The 19,365-nt window shown below is 35.8% G+C and overlaps 1 protein-coding gene across 1 annotated transcript; it reads right to left on the minus strand.

The window, feature by feature from the left end:
• Window positions 1-5,206: 5,206 nt before the first annotated feature.
• Window positions 5,207-19,094, minus strand: ap1m3 (adaptor related protein complex 1 subunit mu 3). Its single transcript, XM_052557982.1, has 12 exons — window positions 18,799-19,094; window positions 17,041-17,197; window positions 16,870-16,937; window positions 16,551-16,681; window positions 15,030-15,177; window positions 13,561-13,687; window positions 8,800-8,942; window positions 7,687-7,758; window positions 7,249-7,407; window positions 6,159-6,284; window positions 5,978-6,053; window positions 5,207-5,588 (listed from the first exon to the last, which is right to left on the minus strand). Exons 1-12 carry the CDS (start codon window positions 18,838-18,840, stop codon window positions 5,566-5,568), a joined length of 1,272 nt encoding a protein of 423 aa, XP_052413942.1. The 5' UTR covers window positions 18,841-19,094; the 3' UTR covers window positions 5,207-5,565.
• Between the last annotated feature and the right edge of the window lie 271 nt (window positions 19,095-19,365).

The raw sequence follows: 19,365 nt of genomic DNA on the forward strand, positions 1-19,365 counted from the left end.
TCTCTAATGAAAAAAGGGATATTTTTCTTTGTAGAAACAGGGAAGCTGATCTACACTTTGATGCAAATTATCTGTAATTTGTTCTGGAGAGCTTGTAAAAAACATTTACAAACAGATGGAGATAAACAGATGGCAGGTTGTAGCCATTTAGTGGAAATCTATTTCAATTTGTGCGCATAATAAACAAACTTTCAGACTCTGCTCTGCTTTGGAAACGAAGGAGAAATTACTTTGGAAATGCATGCAGCAACATAAAACTTATATATTAAATGTATCCAATGTCAGTATATTTCATAACTGAATATTGAACCAAGTGGCATTTGAAAACATCTCAATCTCACTTTTCACACAAACTTCAGATTTATGAAGATGAAAACAAATTATAAAAAAGTATTGCGACTCACCTTAGTTGACTCTGCCCATAGTAATGAGCTACACCTGTGGTTACTCTGGTAGTACACCTGTGTGAACTTAAAGGGACCTAAGGCTACAGTACATCCACATTAAAGGATTAGTTACTTCCACGATAAAAAAAAAAAAAAAAAAAATAGAGTCCTTTGAAGTTGTATTGAAACTGGAATTTGGACCTTCAACCCATTGGCTCCTATCGAAGTCCTTAAAACCTTAAAACCTTTTTTTTTTTTTTTCGATCGAAGACACTGATAATCAAAATATCAGTATTTTTATATTCTGGAAGTTTACATTTTTGCCTTTCGTCAATATTGAGGCTGTTTTTGTATAGTGAAAACTGACCTTTGAGGTTCTACCGTCGTTGCTGTGCCTGCTATTCACTTTCATAGAGTTACTTAACATAAATGTTACCTTGTCCAATCTTCTTGTTCTTCCACCAAGGACAGAATGTGTACTTTCAATTGCTGTCCTCTGGCAAAACAGCTGATGACAGTTGCATTTCAGATCATATATTAAATAGCTATTTAAGTGTAATCTGCATGCACCAATGAGTGGTGGGATATTTTGGCTACAATGATTGTGCAAAGAATAACATGATGATAGTGTCTTGTTATATCTGGTCTCTCTGTATCTTCTCAGTGAGTGTAAATTACATTTTAAGCCCACGCAGCATTTGATGTGATTTAAGGGTTTAAATGTTGTTAAATGTTTCAGTATGGAGCATTATCTGGAAAATGCTTAAATACACTATTGTGGACGTACCCTGACTTCACGCATCCCAAACATCCGGAAAAAAATGATCCTGGAACAAAATGGTTAGAAGTCATAGCAAAAGTGGCTCGGATAAATAAACTTATGAGGAAGGTCAAGGACATTTGATCACATATACAACTTTTGTTATTAGTTTTATATGCACTGACATTAAGGTATTAGGTGTCCAAAACCTTTTTGAGGTCACCACAGTCTGGATTTAGTTTAAACAGTCATCATGAAAAAATATTTGTGTGCTCTCTGTTCAAAGCAATGATTAGATTTTCCGAAACACTACTAGTATTATTTGGTGGTTAAAATAAAAACTAATCTAGAAATAACAGAAAGCTACTGGCTGGTTAAAATGTTTCAGTTTGGTCCTTTTTGCATGTGAGAAAATGTGTTTGAGAAACCATGCAGCTGAGTCGTTCATCCATGGCCCTTCCTATGAAAACTGGGCTGAGGGACCGTTTTTAGGACCGCAATGCCAGTTCACACTCACAACAAGCTGGCTATTGTACAACAGCTGCTCAGTCACCACGCAAACAATAGCTGATTCTGTGACCCATTGTCACCCATCTATTGCCCCGTCATGTGTGGAGACTGATAAGAATGAAGGCAAGCAAAAATAGCGATGCATACAACACCTATATTCATGGATGATTGAAAAAGAAAATATCTTATCCATTCACTCATAGTCATACCCCTGCATAAAACACTTATTTATTTCAATAGCTGGAATGTCCACAGGTAAATAAACAAAAAAATTAATCTTTCCATACAGCACAGAAAATAATCACAAGAACGCTAGCCAAAACAAAAATCAATTTATTTTCTCAGAATGTCATTTAGTATACTATTGAGCAAAAAAAAAAAAAAAAGTAAAAAAAAAAATCAAAAATACATATTTCATATTCAGTGTGGAATAAATATCAGATGTTGTCATGCCATTGACCTTTGATAAATAAAAGAGTGAGGAAGCTGTTTTGACGTGACAAGTAATATATATTCTGCTGCCTCTGCAGGGGTGGCAGACAGTATTCCACACACACACACACACACACACACACACACACAACTGTCGCACTGATAAAACAAGTGGTGCAATGCATGCTGAATGAAAGAAAATCTGAGAGGATTTTCCCAGTTTGAACACTTACAATGACATACCAAAAATGATGTGTGATCAGATGTGTTGTCCGCTCTCGATTAAAGAATCAAACGCAATCATAATTAATACAACATCAACATGCAGCAGAGTTATTTGCTGAACGGTTCATTGCAATGTCATTAAGCATTTGCACTTTTCATTCTACCTTTAAAAGTGTGTAGGCATTTGTGGTATTTTAAGTGAGCACAAACAAACCAAACCAAAGAAAAAGATATGGGCCACTCTGGTGAAAATATAGTGTTACAGTGGTGTCCTAACAGTACGCTGCCTTATTAATCATTGATTCTGAGCCCAAGGTATTCATTTCATTGGGCCTGTGGTTATGTTTACAGCTCTACAGGCATAAGATTATATCACAATGAAAGATAGTCCGGACACCTACAGCAGAAATGAAAATAAGCAGCTTAAGTGAACATCTGACAAGTTAAAGGAATAATTCAAATAAAAATGAAAAATGAAAAACAAACACTCTTAAGTCATTCCAAACCTGAACAGTGCTATTTTGGTTTCACTGGCTAAATTTACATGTGCACAAAAATGCAATTATTTCCAAGGTCCCATTTTATATTAGGTGGCCTTAAATACTATGTACTCACATAAAAAATAAGTACAATATTGTGTTCATATTGTATTGCAAAACACTTTTAAGGGACTGGCTGGATGGGTCAACAGGTTAACTATAAATGTAATTACAGACATAAATTACAGGAGTAATTAAATTGAGGATTGAAAAAATATATAAGTACAATGTAAAACATGATTCATTTGAATGTAAGTACATAGTAGTTAAGGCCACAATCAATTTGATCAAAGTAGCCTATTGTTTACATCAAGTGAAGTTTAATCACAATATTGTTTTAATCTCATATGAAGGTGGATATAAATGTACTCATTGATATACTATTATAGTTTTTTTATTTTTATAAAACTATACTATTATAGTTTTTTTTATTTATTATAGTATTTTTTATTTTCATTACTTTATTTGAATTTTAGTGTTTTGTTCCATTTTAGGGGCCGTTCACATATCGCGCCTAAAACGCGTGGAAAACGCTAGGCGCGCCGCTTTCTCTTTCTTTTCCAAAGCGCTCGGGCAGTTGCACTCCTGGGGCGTCTGCCTTTGCTAAGCAACCATGACGTGCTCGCTCCATGAAGACACGGACATTTCAGCAAATGATAAATGGATTTGCGCAACTAAAAATCGCTCGCAGTAGCTCTTCTACTAAATGTATTTCAAAATGACAATCCATATACAACTATGAACAGCTGTTCCTTCATCTTGGCTGAGTTTTCAACGTTGTTACGGGAAAGGATGAAGCTGATTGGTTAGTTCTTGTCTTGGTTAGAGCTTGCGGCTCTCTGAAAAGTTGAAATGTTTTTAACTCAATGCGGTGCGGACGCGCCTGGAAAAAACGGGCGCGTCGCTTCCATTATGAGCACGCATGCCGCGCGCCTACATTGGAAATAACGAACTTGCGCGCACAAAAGACACGATATGTGAACGGCCCCTTATTCATATATATATATATATATATATATATATATATATATATATATATATATATATATATATATATATATATATATATATATTAGGGGTGTAACGATACGCGTATTCGTATTGAGCCGTTCGGTACGACGCTTTCGGTTCGGTACGCGGTACGCATTAGGTATACCGAACGGTTCGTTGGAGTAATTAATTATATTTGAAAAAAAAAAAAAAAGAGAGAGAGAAATATAATGATATGCGTTCAACAAGGTAGCCCAATAACCCAAACAACTGTAACAGGCAACGCCCCTGACACTCCCGAAGAAGAAAAAAACACCATCTTATATGTTTATGTTAGGCTACTCAGCAGGCGCTCGCTCACTCAGTACACGCTGAAGGCTCGTTGCAAAATAGCCAATGCGTTTAACAGACTAGAAATGAGAAGATCCTCCAATAACCAACAGGTCTGGTGTTTGGGTGCACTTTGGATTCCCTTTAAGCTATAATGGTGATGGCAAGAGAGTGGTGGATAAAAAAACAACGGTATGTCGCATCTGCAACATGACAGGGTACACCAGCGGGAATACAAAAAAAAAAAAAAAATATCTGGGATATATGCGTCAGTACTATCTGGGAAAAGACGAAAAAAAGGAGAAACATGCACGCAGCAAACTATCCCTGCAGCATTTAGACACTATAGCTTACAGGGAATCCAACCCAAACACCAGACCTGTTGGTTATTTTAGGATCTTATATTTCTGGTCTGTTAAATGCATTCGACATTTTGCAACGAGCCTTCAGCGCGTGCTGAGTGAGCGAGCGCCTTAGGGGCCGTTCACATATCGTGCCTAAAAACGCATGGAAAACGCTAAGCGCGTCTTTCTCCTCCTTTCCAAAGCGCTCGGGCAGAAGCGCTCATGAGGTGTCTGTCTTTGCTAAGCAACAATGACGTGCTCTCTCCATGAGACGCGGAAATTTCAGCGAAGGATAAATGGATTTGCAGCTCTAAAAATCGCTTGCAGTAGCTCTGCTACTAAATTTATTTCAAAATTGCAATCCATATACAACTATGATCAGCTGATCCTTCATCTTGGCTGAGCTCTCAACGTTGTTACGGGAAAGGATGAAGCTGATTGGTTGGTTCTTGTCACATGACCCGCGGTGCGCTTGCGGCATTCTGAAAAGTTGAGATGTTTTTACATTTTGCTGTATCTAAAACGTATCGAACCGAACCGAACCGAACCGTGACATCAGTGTATCGTATCGAACCGAACCGTGAATTTTGTGAACCGTTACACCCCTAATATATATATATAATAAAATGTTATTTTAATTGTTTCAACCACTTTTGTCCACTCAATGAAAGTAAATGGGGTCCAAAACAATAACAAACATTAAATCATACTTATTTTTATGGTATTAGTGGATTCTTTTGTGTTTAAGTTAAAGAAAAAATTGCATACAGGCTTAGAACGACCCAATGAGGGTGAAAAATTATTTTTATATATACTGTTACAGGTAGATTCTAGGATGTTTCTGTAACACGACTTTAGGATTATAACCCAAAATCATTTGTTTCATGGGGTTTCGCATTCATTTTGCGCTCTGACTTCCTCGTGTAATTTGTAAATCCTGATCTCAGATAAAAGCAATAACAGTCCAACTGCTGTGTGAAAAGCAGTAGCTGTCTCACAGATGAAAAAGGACAGACAGAACAAACAACATACACAGGCGCTGTCCTCTCTCAGTTGGTCCTCAGTTCATAATCTGTCAAAAAATGTTCAAGCAAAGTGAGAAAGAACAAAAAATAAACTGGATATATAAAATAATGAGTGCATGAAAATGCACTGAGGGCATTTGAATATGTTATTGACATTTGGGTGTTTGGATATATCCATTGTGGTTTAAGATCTGATGTCTGCTTTGCAATTCTTATGAATAAGTGAACAGGGCTGAGGGATCAGAGTGACTCTCTCTCCTCTGGTGTCGCTGATGCAAATAGAAAACTGATAGTCTGCACTATTTCAAACTGTGTGTGTGTGTGTAGCAGACAGAGTAAGGCTCATGTTCACTGAACTTTTAATGCAGGGTGAATGTAAACTTTATATCAGAATGATATTTGAGTAAGTGTGAGGGTATTTCTGAATATGTCTCACCTCCACTCTGAGTAATATATCGCACCCACGGTAATGCCTGATATCCACTCTTCTCGATAATCTTCAAGTATCGCACCTGTGTTTGTTCCCACACACAAACAAAACTGATTACAAAATCGAATCCACTGCATCGTGACCAGTATCAAATAATATTTTGAGGCGAATATGTGTGTTGCCGCACCTGAATGCCTGACACTGTGAAGTACGGGATCTCAAACTTCACTGTGATTGGTCGTTTGGCCTCGAGTTCATTATTTTCCACACTTGGCAGTCCAAAATGAGCTCGCATCATGAACTCTTTCCCGCCCTTCAACAAGTAAAGACACATCATTAGTTTTTGACACATCTAACTGTCTAATTAACACTGCAACAATCATCACTTCAGTCGTGAGTCCTAATTAACAGTTCAGTTCTAAATGAGTCTTGTGAGTCATATTCCTAAGTGGGTGATATAAACCTTCATGTCTCTACAAGGCTTGAAACAGCAGAAAACTTTCAAGCCTGAAACACCCATAACATCATCAGGATTGGAAAAACATTCTTGACTAAATGTCTGTATTCTTAGATTAAAAAGTTATTATTATTATTATTATTATTATTTAAAACTGGTTTTGCCACTAACTATACTTAATAATAAGGCATGGAATTATAAGTTCAGTACACCTTGGCTTGTACTATTTTTGATGTCCTAATATAGACAAAAAAAAGTTTCTTTTTTGGCAGACACTTTATTCTGTATATTCTGCACCTTTGGCAAACTCTTTAGATTTTATTTATATTTTGTATACATGCTTCTTTGGAAACACATAATTCTACACATAATTGCTTCTTTGGCAAACAGATTATTTTGTATAATTTGCATACAAGCTCTATAACATTTTTATGGGCTTTTGCCTTTAACTGTAGAGAAAAAAAAAAAAAACCAAGACGTAAAAGAACAATAAAATTACTAAAATAAAAAATATATATAATTAAAATGTTTACAACAAACATGCACAAGCAGTATATAAACTGAAAAAAAATGTAACTAATAAAATATTAAATAAAATAAATAAAAATACAGTGTATATAGTGCAACAACAACACCAAAATTGCAATAAATATTTAAATATTTAAATATTCTATTAGTGTATTGCCAATAATAGCAATATTTTTGGAAGGCTCTTAAAAATGTGAAGTGGACTTACATTTATGTTGTTTTTTCAAAATCTGAATGTTAGTTATTTGCTACAAACATAAGTAAACAAAAGTAAAGCATGTATGGTACATACAGGGAAGGACTTGATGTTCCATTCCACAGCACTCTTCTCAGGAACCCATTTAGCCTGGCCCGTGGTGGTCTTAAATTTGGGGGAGTCAGCGTCACTGGGAACAGGAACTAAGATGGACACATTGTTGGCAGTGGAGCGGCTCTTGAACTGACTGCGGGCCTGGAGAACAGACGGAGGAACTATAGCACAACTTCACACACCAAGTAAAAATTCCAAAGCTACACTTTCAGAAACTGAAGTTTTAGTATGGGAAGGGCAATAGGACAAAGCATGTTTATGTCAGAATCTGACAAGTCTTTGGACACAGCTCAGGTAAACTTCGAGCCATTCCCCAGGATAGAAGCCTGAAAGCTAATTACTGAAAGCAGGGAGTGTGCTCGAGGAGGCAAAGCAAGAATCAGTGGAGTGTGTATATTGTGTGTATGCGTGCAGCTTTACCTTAACCTTGATCTCTACTCGACTGTGAGAGAACTTCTCTATAACGCTCTCAATCCATATTAGAGGCTTCACCTGTCAGGACACAGGAGTGACAGAGAAAAGAATAGAGCAGTCTGTCTGTTGCCACTTATTGAGCCACTGACTTGCCTTTGTGACATGTAATCTTCTTAAATTAAATACATTGTAAATACAGAAGTAATACATCCATATATATATATATATATATACATATATATATTTATATATATTAATTTATGTTTGAAAGTGACAGTAAAAGGAATTATAGTCATTATATAGACAGTAATTATAGTCTTAAATAATGCACTGCAAATATTCCATTCTACAGCCTGGGGTCAGTAAAATGTATTTATTTTATTTTTGGAAATTTTGTATTAATAAACTTTTATTTATTAATACTTAATAGAAATTAATACTTTTGTCAAGGATGTATGATATTACAAAACACTTTTCCATTCATCAAAAAAAATAAAAATAATAATATTTCACAATATTACTGATTTGACTGATTATATTTCTGATTAAACAAATTCTATATGTAGTTCACATTTACATTTGAATTTGAATTTTGTATAAAATGTCTTTAAACGATGAGCAAATTTATAAGTAAAGAAAAGAAAAAGATTTATCAGCCAAAAAATTATGTAATTACTTCCCATCTACTTCCTCACACTGGAAGGGGAATATAAATGTAAATGCTTTTACAAAACTATATAGTTTGCACTAAATAATAATAGTACAATATGCTAGAATGCTATTCAAAACATAACCTTTGTTTCTTGTTTTTGTCTTTTAATTTCAAATTCTTTTCATTTCAAATTCTTTGTATGTTTCCTACTTTGAAGTTCTTGTCTTGTTTTCTCATCATATCACTGTTCTTTGATTCTTCCATGTTTTTATTTAAACAAAGCTCACTGAGACCACATCATTACAGCAGCACAAAAAAAAAAAAAACATAAAAAAAATACTTAACTATGTTGCAAATCAATCAGTCAATAAAAGGATGAATTAAATCACATAAACTTTGATGTTTTTAAATGACTATGCATTAATGAAGAAATATGGTTAAAAGAGTTGTATTCATGCAGCACTGACCGTAGTGTTGAGTCTATAAGACATTAGTTCAGATTCTCCATCAGGTGGGATGAAAGAGATAGTCCTTTCGTTCTCAAAGCGAGACAGACGCACACACTGATGAAATTTTACATCTTCTAGCTCCACAGACTTGCTCTTCTCTCCTGAGACAAAGTGAAACAGAAGCCCAGAGAGAGTGGAGTGAAATATAATATAATATAATATAATATAATATAATATAATATAATATAATATAATATAATATAATATAATATAATATATATGTGGTCACTGATTATTATAGTATGTTTAAAGCTACTTAATCAGGTTGAAAGCTACACACACATCACATATTAACACAAAGAAAGTAATGAGTTTCCTGGAAATTGCAAACAATAGCACTTCTGTGCACCCAGGTAAGCGTGGAGGTAGTTTATTTGTTTGACCTCAGCAAAGGGAAAGGCAGTGACCACAGAAGAGCTTCTTAATGACTCAGGGCCTCTGAGCCACAGAACTCACTAATACCAGAGAGCTGTGGGAGTTCAACACTCACAGCAGCAATGTGTGCAATGTGAGCCTCCCTTTATATTTATAAATGTATTCCACTCCGTCCAGGAGTGACATTTACAGTGGAACATGAAAGAGCTGTCAGAGGTTTGAGCTGGAACCCAGAGGTCAGATCAGAAGCTCTGGGTGTCTGTGTCCTCTGCTGCAGATGAGACCTGCTGGGAGCCACTGCAGCACCTACTGATGACATCAACCGCGGGGACTAAAGGTTGGAGAGGGGTTAGGATTCTCTCTTATAGCTCTCTCTGATTGGCTCCCCAGAGTCCACAGACAGAGACTTCAGGGAAAGTGGTTGGTGTTCAGAAGCAGATGTACCCTTTTAGGTACACATGGTTGGACTCGGCTGTAAAAGTGCTCTAAAGATAGCACGTTTGACCTATAATTTAAACTAAAATTTAATTTAAATTTAAATAACTCTATATAATGTATACAAGTTATTATAATGTATACAATATAAAATACATACATACATTATAGCCTATTGCTGGTGAATGTCTGTGCATAGTCATTTCACTGAATGATGGAGTAATGATGGAGCTTTCGGCTGCATATTCTCTCAGAGACAATGAGAGACGAATTTACTTCAACATGTGCTGATAACTGTATATACTGTAGCTAACTGTTTTCATTTATTCCCTTAATATTTCTCTTGTTGCCCATACATAGCAAAATAAAAATGTGAAGAAACTAATTTAGTGTTAAACAGGTTGTTTTTGAAAGTTGGTGCTTGAAATAAAAGCTATTTATTGATGTGTGCAGTGTTAATGTTTTGATTATAGACCTGTATTTCATTGTATAATAGACCTGTTTTAAAACTTTTTAATTGAGGATTAAATAGCCTTATCTTTTGTTATCTTTGCACGCATCAGTTATGTGGTAATTATTGTGGGGCAAACTAATTGTAATTTTATTTAAAATGGTCATATGATGTTTTTTTAAAGATCATTATTTTGTGTATTTGGTGTTACAGAATATGTTTACATGCTTTAATGTTCAAAAAACAAATTATTTTTCAAATACTGTACATTATTGTATGCCCCAACTCTCTCAAACGCATTGTTTTCTACAGAGTCCCTCCTTCTGACAAGCGCAGTCTGCTCTGATTGGCCAAGTGACCCAGTGCTTTGTGATTGGCCAAGCACCACAAGCACTCATCAGAAATGTAAACGCCCTTTTCCATAATGGTGAGCTAGATCTTTCAAAATAAATGTAAAGACAGTTAATAATGTCCTCAGTTTTGCCATCAGTTCAAGCCCAAAAGGGGCACAGAGTTGCGTGACCATGGGCATGGTAGTGGGGGGAAAAGTGGACTTGACTACCCAGGGCCCCGTCTAGGGAGAGGGCCCTTTGAAACCCCATCAAATTTTTCTTTTTCTTTTTTCTTTTTCTTTTTGTATCCTATTTCGAATTAATTGGGCCCTCCAATTGATGTCATTATTCATTTCAAAATATATTGATAAGACCAACTGAGAGAATGAACTCAGTGCCAGACACTCTGGACCCCCCCCCCCCCCCCCAAATGGTTTAGTCCGCCCATAGATGGCAGCCGGCGGCAAACAAGTAACGTAGTGAGTGTAGGGACTACCTGATCATTTTCGGACTGAAGAGAGATGGAAGCGCAAAAGGAAACACATGCCTGATGAGATGACAAAAGAAGATGCAACTACTGAGGACAGTGCAGAAAATGCATTCAGGAACAAAATATTTTTTGTTGCAATGGATAGTATCATCAGTGCATTGAGTGCCAGATTTCAGACCACAGCAAAGATATGTGAAACATTTGCACCTTTTCTGAAGCTGACAGATATGACTGCAGAGCAGATAAAGGAAGCATGCCAGACACTGGCAAAAATATATGACACGGATCTCTCAGAAAAATTTGAAAATTAAGTGCTACACTTCCGCACCATTTATGATGCTACTTTTTCAAAAACTCTGTCCTCTCTTGAGCTCCTCAATGCCATCTTGAAGATGCAGCTGCAGAGCATTTTTGGAGAGCTTTACATGTTTTAAGGATTTTCTGCACACTTCCTGTCACAGTTGCAGGAGGTGAACGGGCTTTCAGCAAGTTAAAACTGGTAAAAAACTACCTGAGATCAACAATGGGCCAGGATAGACTAATCAGCCTTATTTGATTGGTTTCTGAGGGTACAGTTGTCTCGTGTTCTCCTGTTCAAAAATAAATGTTTTTAATTTAAACTTGCATCAGTATCATGGATCAAAATGTTAGTACACAAACCCGATGTAGCCTAAGGTTTAAAGGTATTTGAGCACAAGTAGGCCAAATAGATTTAAACACTATTTATACTTGTTTATATTCAAATAATCATAAAAAATCATTCAAAATTGAATTTTCATTTTGCTAACCCGCATCGTACAAAGGCATGTGTAGGGGGCCAACTTACATTGAGATTATACAGGGCCCAGAGTTTGGTGCTGTGCCCCTCGTGACAGACACAATGAAGCTTGTATATGTTTGCAGTACACAAGCCATGGACGTTTAAGACAGCTGAGTCCACTGAGTGACCGTCTCTCTCTCTCACACACACAAAACATGTGCACACAAAAACACACACACGATGTACAGATACTATTGGCAAGGTTCACGAAACGGTAAAATGCATTGCTGTTCTGTTGTAAGTAATCTTAAAGATTCCTAAATGCATCTACTTTCGGAAGGCCAAATAAAGTGCTTTTGCTTTCGCCTAGATACACACAGCAAGCATATCCCTTCTTTCTTTGCATGAACACTCGGGTAGCATTATGCAAATATTTCCACATACATATACATATATATAATGTAATCATGAAATGACCAAAGAACAAAATGATTATAACTTAAACTAAAATGACCGAAACTGAAAAGACAAAAGAAACGGTAGTTAAAAATATTATATTAATATTACATTAATAAATATTACAATAGTATAAAATAAACTATAAAAAGATTAAAATACTCCACAGATATTCCATTTGTGACTTAAAATCCATGCATCACAGGCTTGAAACTGATCACTTTATAATGTGAAAATGTGTCATATCATCATTAATATTATTACAGAAAAACTATCTTTGTCCGATGACTGAATCCTCACCATAATAAAAACATGCATTTTCGATCTTGAGTCTGTGGAGGGCAGTGTTTCACTCGTCTAATTCTCATTGTACTGCTGAGCTGAGAAGAGATATTTCTTCAACTGATGCAATAACAGTACGGCAGCTTCTGCCTTCAGCTGTGTAGTTCAGTTTCATAGTGGGAAGTGGCACAGGAAACTACCAGGGTTTTTTCACTTCCCTGAAACCATATCTGATAAAACAGTTTCCTATACAAGTAAACTGAAAGGGTAGTTTATAATGTCTATAAAATGTTGGTGGCTACCGCAGCATAGCTTGGTTAATAGATGCATCTAATTATAAATTGGAAACTGATATTTATTATTTTGAACTGAAGATTATCACTCAATTAATCTGATATCGATTCCCTTTCACTAGTAGAGTAAATCCAGAGCGCCTCTGTTCTAAAATGCAAGGTGCTTTTACACCGCACATGCAGAATACATAACTGAGATCTGGCCTGCTGTGAAACTAACACCCGCTGGGTTAGGCCTGGGGTGAGGATTAACCAAGAGAATCGGAATAATGGAATTCACCTAACAAGTGCAAATGAGAGAGATGCGTACTAAAAAACAGGTTAAGACAATCGACTGACTGCTTGACTAGCAGCCCTTGAAATTGAGTCTCTTTCTGCACTACTTGGAAAAAAATAAATAAAAATACAAGGTCAATTTAAGACTGAAATGTAGCATTTTGGTCACCATCTGTTTCACTAAAAGCAAATATAGAAATAATGACGGGTAAACAGGTAAATGTTAGCCTTGCGATCTTGTAAACAGATTTAATTGTGAGATTGATATATTTTGTGGCTTACATGCAGAAACATGATTTTATTTATTTTGGAGTTGTCCTAATTCAACAGACATTTATTAAGGATCCCATAATACCCTTTTTTTTCTATGACATCATATGAAACCATATAATGAATCTGTTATACTTAAGTGTACTTAAAAATCTACACATACAGAAACAGAAGTTGAACAATACCTAAAACCAACTTTAAGTTTGAACAAAAAGAAGCTATAAGATTTGTAACTCTTGTTACTGTTTTGTTTCAAAAAGTGACACATTTTCATTTTCAAGACGTATAGGTATACTCACGGCCTGTGATCTCGAAGAGAACTTTGTCATTGAGTCCAAGCCTTAACTCAGGCATGCCTGACAGAACGACTTTGAGTTTGATGCTGCCCAGAATCTCGCTACGCAGAACATTGCCTGTAGCACTGACCTATAACGAACAAAAACAGAGAAGATAAATGCAAAGCACAATCAAGAGTGGCAAGGTGCGATATTGCATCATCACCATTACTGCCATCTACAATTTATTACGCTCTGTCGGGCAAGGCAGCAACTGTGTGATTTGTGCCATAATGCTTTTGGAAAGAGAGGGTTGAATATGCTGCGATAACTACGGATATGAGAATGTAATATATTATATTATGGTAAAATATTAAAAGCACACAAGCTGGCCTCAGAAGGTAGATCTCAACCTCAAAAAGTCCACATCGATTCAACACCTCTGAGGGCTCTCAGATACGAGAGCCAGAAAAAGCCAGAGCGAGAAAGCTGCACAGATGAATAGCAATGCAGAATTAGAAAGCAATGAGACGTGATTTAGCTCTTAATCAGAAGAGTGGTGCTGCTCAGTGCTACTGTCTGCCAGCGTTCAGACCCCCCGACCCTGAGGAGCGCTAATGAATCCATCAAAAGCCAGTCCAGTCGGGGGGCAGAGAGTTAAGAAGCAGAAAAGAAAGGCAACAAGAACTAGAACAAGAACAAGAAAAGACGGCAGCTGCTTCCTCCCTCTCTCAATCTAAGGAAGTCTGGAGACCTAACCCTTGACCCTGGAGAACATGAAGGAGGTCGGCTAGAGTACAGTAGGATGATGGATCGATAGCGTGGGCTGTTTGATGTCTGCAATGAATACGCAAAACTGACCCAGTATGTGGAAAGTGTTTTTTTTTTCTGCAACAAGGATAGTGATCATCTTTATATTACGCTATAAGTTACTTTTTACTTCTTCAGATAGGTAATGCATGTTATGCTATTGTTATTTATTGACGATTATTTACTAAAAAATACAGTAAAAACAGTAATATTGTGACATAGTATTACACAAGTCAAAAATAGAAGTATTATACAATTTAAAAGAACTGTTTTTGGTTTTAATACTGTGTATTTTAAAGTGCAATTTATTCCTGGTAAAGCTATATTTTCTGTAGACATTACTCCAGAAATCATTCTAATATACTGGTGCTCAAGAAGCATTTTTTTATTTTTTATCTGATCTATTTATTGTATCATTCTTGCTGAATAAAATATTAATTTCTAATTGCCCCTAAACTTTTGATAATTAGTGTTAATAAATGTCTTGTGCTGAAACTCAATAAAAAACAAATCGCTCAAGAGTAATTAATTAATAAATATTTAAAAAATTAATAATAAAAAAAACCTTTAAGTCATAAGAAAATCATACAATAGATTCAAAAGAATGATGTTGAAGCCTAATTCAGTAATTTGATTGGCGGCTTGAGGAATGTTGTCACTACAGTATATTTAAGTCATCTCACCAATAGGTTGACAGACTCAATGACATCCATGAAGACTTCATTTTTCCTGTATTTGATACCCTCTGACCTCCAAGACACAGCATTGGTTACTGTAGCTGGGGGCCTGGGTGCTCCCACCTCCAGCTTATGCCCATGTTGGGTGATGTACCTGGTGTGGAAGTGAAAGAAGGCCATCAAGACATGGTAACATTAGAAAATGACAATTACCATAAAAAGATTAAATATTATATGAGCCCACCAGTGCATGTCAGCCATTATCACTATGATGAGCATCATTATTTATTTGTGACTAATCAGTGAAGCAAGTAACTTCAGTGAGTATGTAAACAGGCCTCTTGTGCTTATTAAATGTCATGGGAAGAACATGGCTGCCCCTCAGGACAGAGACAGGCTGACAAACACCTGACCTACACTTATATATCTGCAGTTTACCTTACCAAAAATCTGTCAACTTACATACATACAAATGCGAATATAAATGAATGTGAACGCTAATAGAGCATCTGAGTAAATACACCAAAACAAATCCCTAAATATTCATTAAACAACTTTCCCAATTCCTTCCAAATTGAATCTGTGAGAATGTTGTTTTCAGAACAAGATCTGAGAAATGTAGATGTGTATGTGTGCGCGCTCTAACCTCAAGTTTCTCCAGCTGACAGGATATTGTGTTGCTGTCAGTGAGAGCTAGCTAGCAATAATTAGCTAGCCACTAAGTGGTTGCCAGCAAACTTAGAAGCACTTATAAACCTGAAAGATGTTTATTAAGTGACTTACTGTACATATGATTGTCCTATTTGTTATTTATTTATTTTTTGCCAGACAATAAATTGTTTACTGGGCTTTTGTTATATTCTTTAGGTAGAATGTTCTACTTTTATTTTTGTACTCTCTGTTTATTTTTGTTTAGTGTTCCTTTAGCTCAACTGGTAGAGCATTGCGTTAGCAAGCAAGCTAGCGCAAGGTTGAGGGTTCGATTCCCCGGGAACACATGATAGGTAAAATTTGATAGCATGAATGCACTGTAAGTCGCTTTGGATAAAAGTGTCTGCTAAATGCATAAATTTAATTTTAATTTATTTTATTTTAAATTAAAGTGTAAACATTTTTAATTAGCTAAATTAGTCAAAATTTTATTTTTTATATTTTTACATCTAAATACTGTAGGCAAATTAACAGAAAGTGCTGTCATCTGTTTAAAGGGATAATTTATCAGCCATAAATATTTCAGTTATTGCTATTCAGTATGAATTTTCTACATATTTGACTTTCAAAAATTCTCTTTATGCTTAGATATGACAGTATATTGCATTTCTCTGGTCCAGTCATCTCTGTGAGCATTATAAAACACAAATAACAGCATTTTTGTCCAACTCTGCCCTCTGCACAAAGCATATACAGTGACTTATGAATAGCTCTGAGCTTGAATAGTAAATGGTGACCCCTCAAAGCACTGTTAGTGAGGGATGAGCAATGTTCTCAGTGCTGTGATGGCTGAATGGTGGGTCTGTCTGAACTCACTCAAGTAAGATCTTGCTATCAGTGGTCTGAGGGAATCCATAGTCCATGACTTCATCCATTAGCTCATATACTGTCACAAAATTGTCTCGAATACTCTCTTCTTCCAGTGACTTGAAATATTCAGTGAAAACCTGCAAACAAATGGTTAATACAAGACTACTACATTAAACGTACACAAATTTGATAAGGATAATATTAAAATGAGGAAATGTATCATGGCACATTTTCATGGTGCTGATGTGTCACAGCCAACATGATTGTGCCGTGTAAGGTTTTTTTGGAAGGCGATGCCATGTTGATATTTATAAAGCATACTTACCTCCACTAATTTGTAAAGGAAGGAGTAAACAAGAGCAGCATTGGTATTCTTCTTTGTTATTGCAACCACTAAGTACAATCTGTTAAGTACTAAATATGCTACTCATTTGCAAAGCTGATACTGTAAAAACAATAGGACAAATATTAAGTAATGTAAGCATATGGAGGATACAGTAGAGGTTGCTGTGCTTGATCCAGAGGAAGTGGGTCGAGCCGTGAATAACCACTGGTGACACATCTGCATCTTCCTCTCTCTTCATCATTATGGGCATAAAGTTGTCAATCTCATTTATGTTCACGTTGCCCATGTAGTTTCGGCATATAAGCACCTTAGAGATGGAAACAAAGTTGAAAGCACAAGATTGTCATAAAACAGGGTATCCCAAGTCTGCTCTGTCATCACGGCATCACTTACTTTACATGAGTCCAATCCATATAAAGACATTTTATATATTAATACAACAAACTAAAGGTCATTTAAAAACCAGTTAACAAAAAAAGCAGTAAAAACTTGTAATTAATTCTCAACCCAAAAGGACACTTACAGCACAAAGATTTGTCTTCATTGACTCAAACCAGCTTGAGAATATGTTCAATATATCAATTCAAGAGACAATCAAATGCTTCAAGACAGTCCTGGTCAATTTTAGCTCTTGAAATACATTTAGGGTATATAGTAGGATGAAACTTAAAGATCAGCGAAGTCTGACTTTAACGTGGCTGGTGTTGAGGTATTCCTTCAGATGGAGATATTGGATTGCTCTAGGGCAAAGACGAGACCTCTTTCATCAGCACTGCCAAAATCCAGGGGTATATTGGAGGGTAATCCATTCCGCTGAGACCCTGAGGCTCTGTTTTTATGGAAACACTCCCATCCACCCACTACTACTTTCAACATTTTACAGATGTGTTCAGAGCTTCTCTTTATATTTACACCTCTTGATATAGAATAAATTATTTTGTATGTTTTTTTTTAAGTCTCTTATGATCACCAAGGCTGGTGGCTAATTAAAAATTAAACAACAATATTGTGAAATATTATTACGATTAACAATGACAGTTTTCCATTTTTATATATGTTATTATGTAAATTATCCCTGTGATGGCAAAACTGAATTTTCAGCAGCCATTACTCCGGGTCCTTAGTGTCACATGATCCTTCAGAATTTATTCCATTATTATTTGGCACTCAAAACATTATTTTTCATTATTTTATGTCATTTAATGTTTGGTGCTTAATATTTGTGTGGAAACTGTGTTACACTATCCTTCAAAGGAAAGACATTAGTAGCTTCTTTTATTCAGCAAGGATGCATTACATTGACTGACAAATGGCTGTAAAGACATTTATTATATTTTAAAAGATTTATATTTCAAATGACCGCTCTTAAATAAATAAAAATTGTTTCACCACTGACAATAATATTAAATGTTGCTCTGAATTATTTCTGAAGGAGCATGTGACACTGAAAAAAAAATAAGCTTCACCATCACAGTAATAAATTACACTTCAAAATATATTAAAATATAAAACAGTATAGTTTTAAATTGTAATAATATTTCACTTTATAAGAAAATATTGATGTGAAGCATCAGAGTTTTTTTTTTTTTTACCATGTTAACATTTTTTTTTGTTAACCTAACTTTTTCAATATACGTTTAAATATAGGAAAAACGAAATATGTGTAATATTAACATTGCGGTTGCCTGTTAACTTTAGAGTGTGATGGGATAAGGTGCATCTCTCCTGTGCCACATTTACATCATTAGCTGTTTTAGAAACCTTCAAGTGAGTAAATACATACAGTTTACTTTGGCAACTGATCTTAAACATCGATAATCGTAGCTAAACAGATTTCAAATAAAGTGTCACACTATACTGTGAGTATAAACGGTACGACCTTTATCTGACAGGTGCACGCGCTCTTACCTTGCCTTTAAGGTCCAGGATGAAGATCGCGGACGCTGCCATCCTTATCAAAGCTGTTGTATGACCCGAAGTGACTGACAGGAGTCGAAGTTTTGTGAATTTTGGTAAAGTTTGATCAAGTGAAATTAGAGATCTTCCCCATCCCTTCCGCGCGTCTTCCGGGTTTGGACGCGTCTAACCGGTTGTGCAGCTCGAGCTTGTTTCTGTGCTGTAAACTGCGAGAAACGCAACGCGTCAAAACTAGAACGCTGCCATTATAATTAACCAAGCGATCTACGCTGTTTCGTCGCGTCGCGTCGCGTCGCTCTGTTGTAATATAGAATCATTGTGACGTAACTTCAAATACTTTCAGGAGACAGTCCTATATTAAAAAGTAGATACAAATAAAAAGCCGTAAAACGGCATTCGTTTAGAATGACGTGAATGCCATATTATTTAATTTGTGTTATATTATATAGCATTTATAAACAATGTCAGAAATATATAATTATATCAGTAGTAAAATTTTGATATTTATGTCTAGACCAAAGCGCACAAAGGCGGCGTCACGCGGCCAATGAAAGAATA

The sequence above is a fragment of the Carassius gibelio genome, chromosome B6 (assembly GCF_023724105.1).
Source record: "Carassius gibelio isolate Cgi1373 ecotype wild population from Czech Republic chromosome B6, carGib1.2-hapl.c, whole genome shotgun sequence".
Classification (NCBI taxonomy): domain Eukaryota; kingdom Metazoa; phylum Chordata; class Actinopteri; order Cypriniformes; family Cyprinidae; genus Carassius; species Carassius gibelio.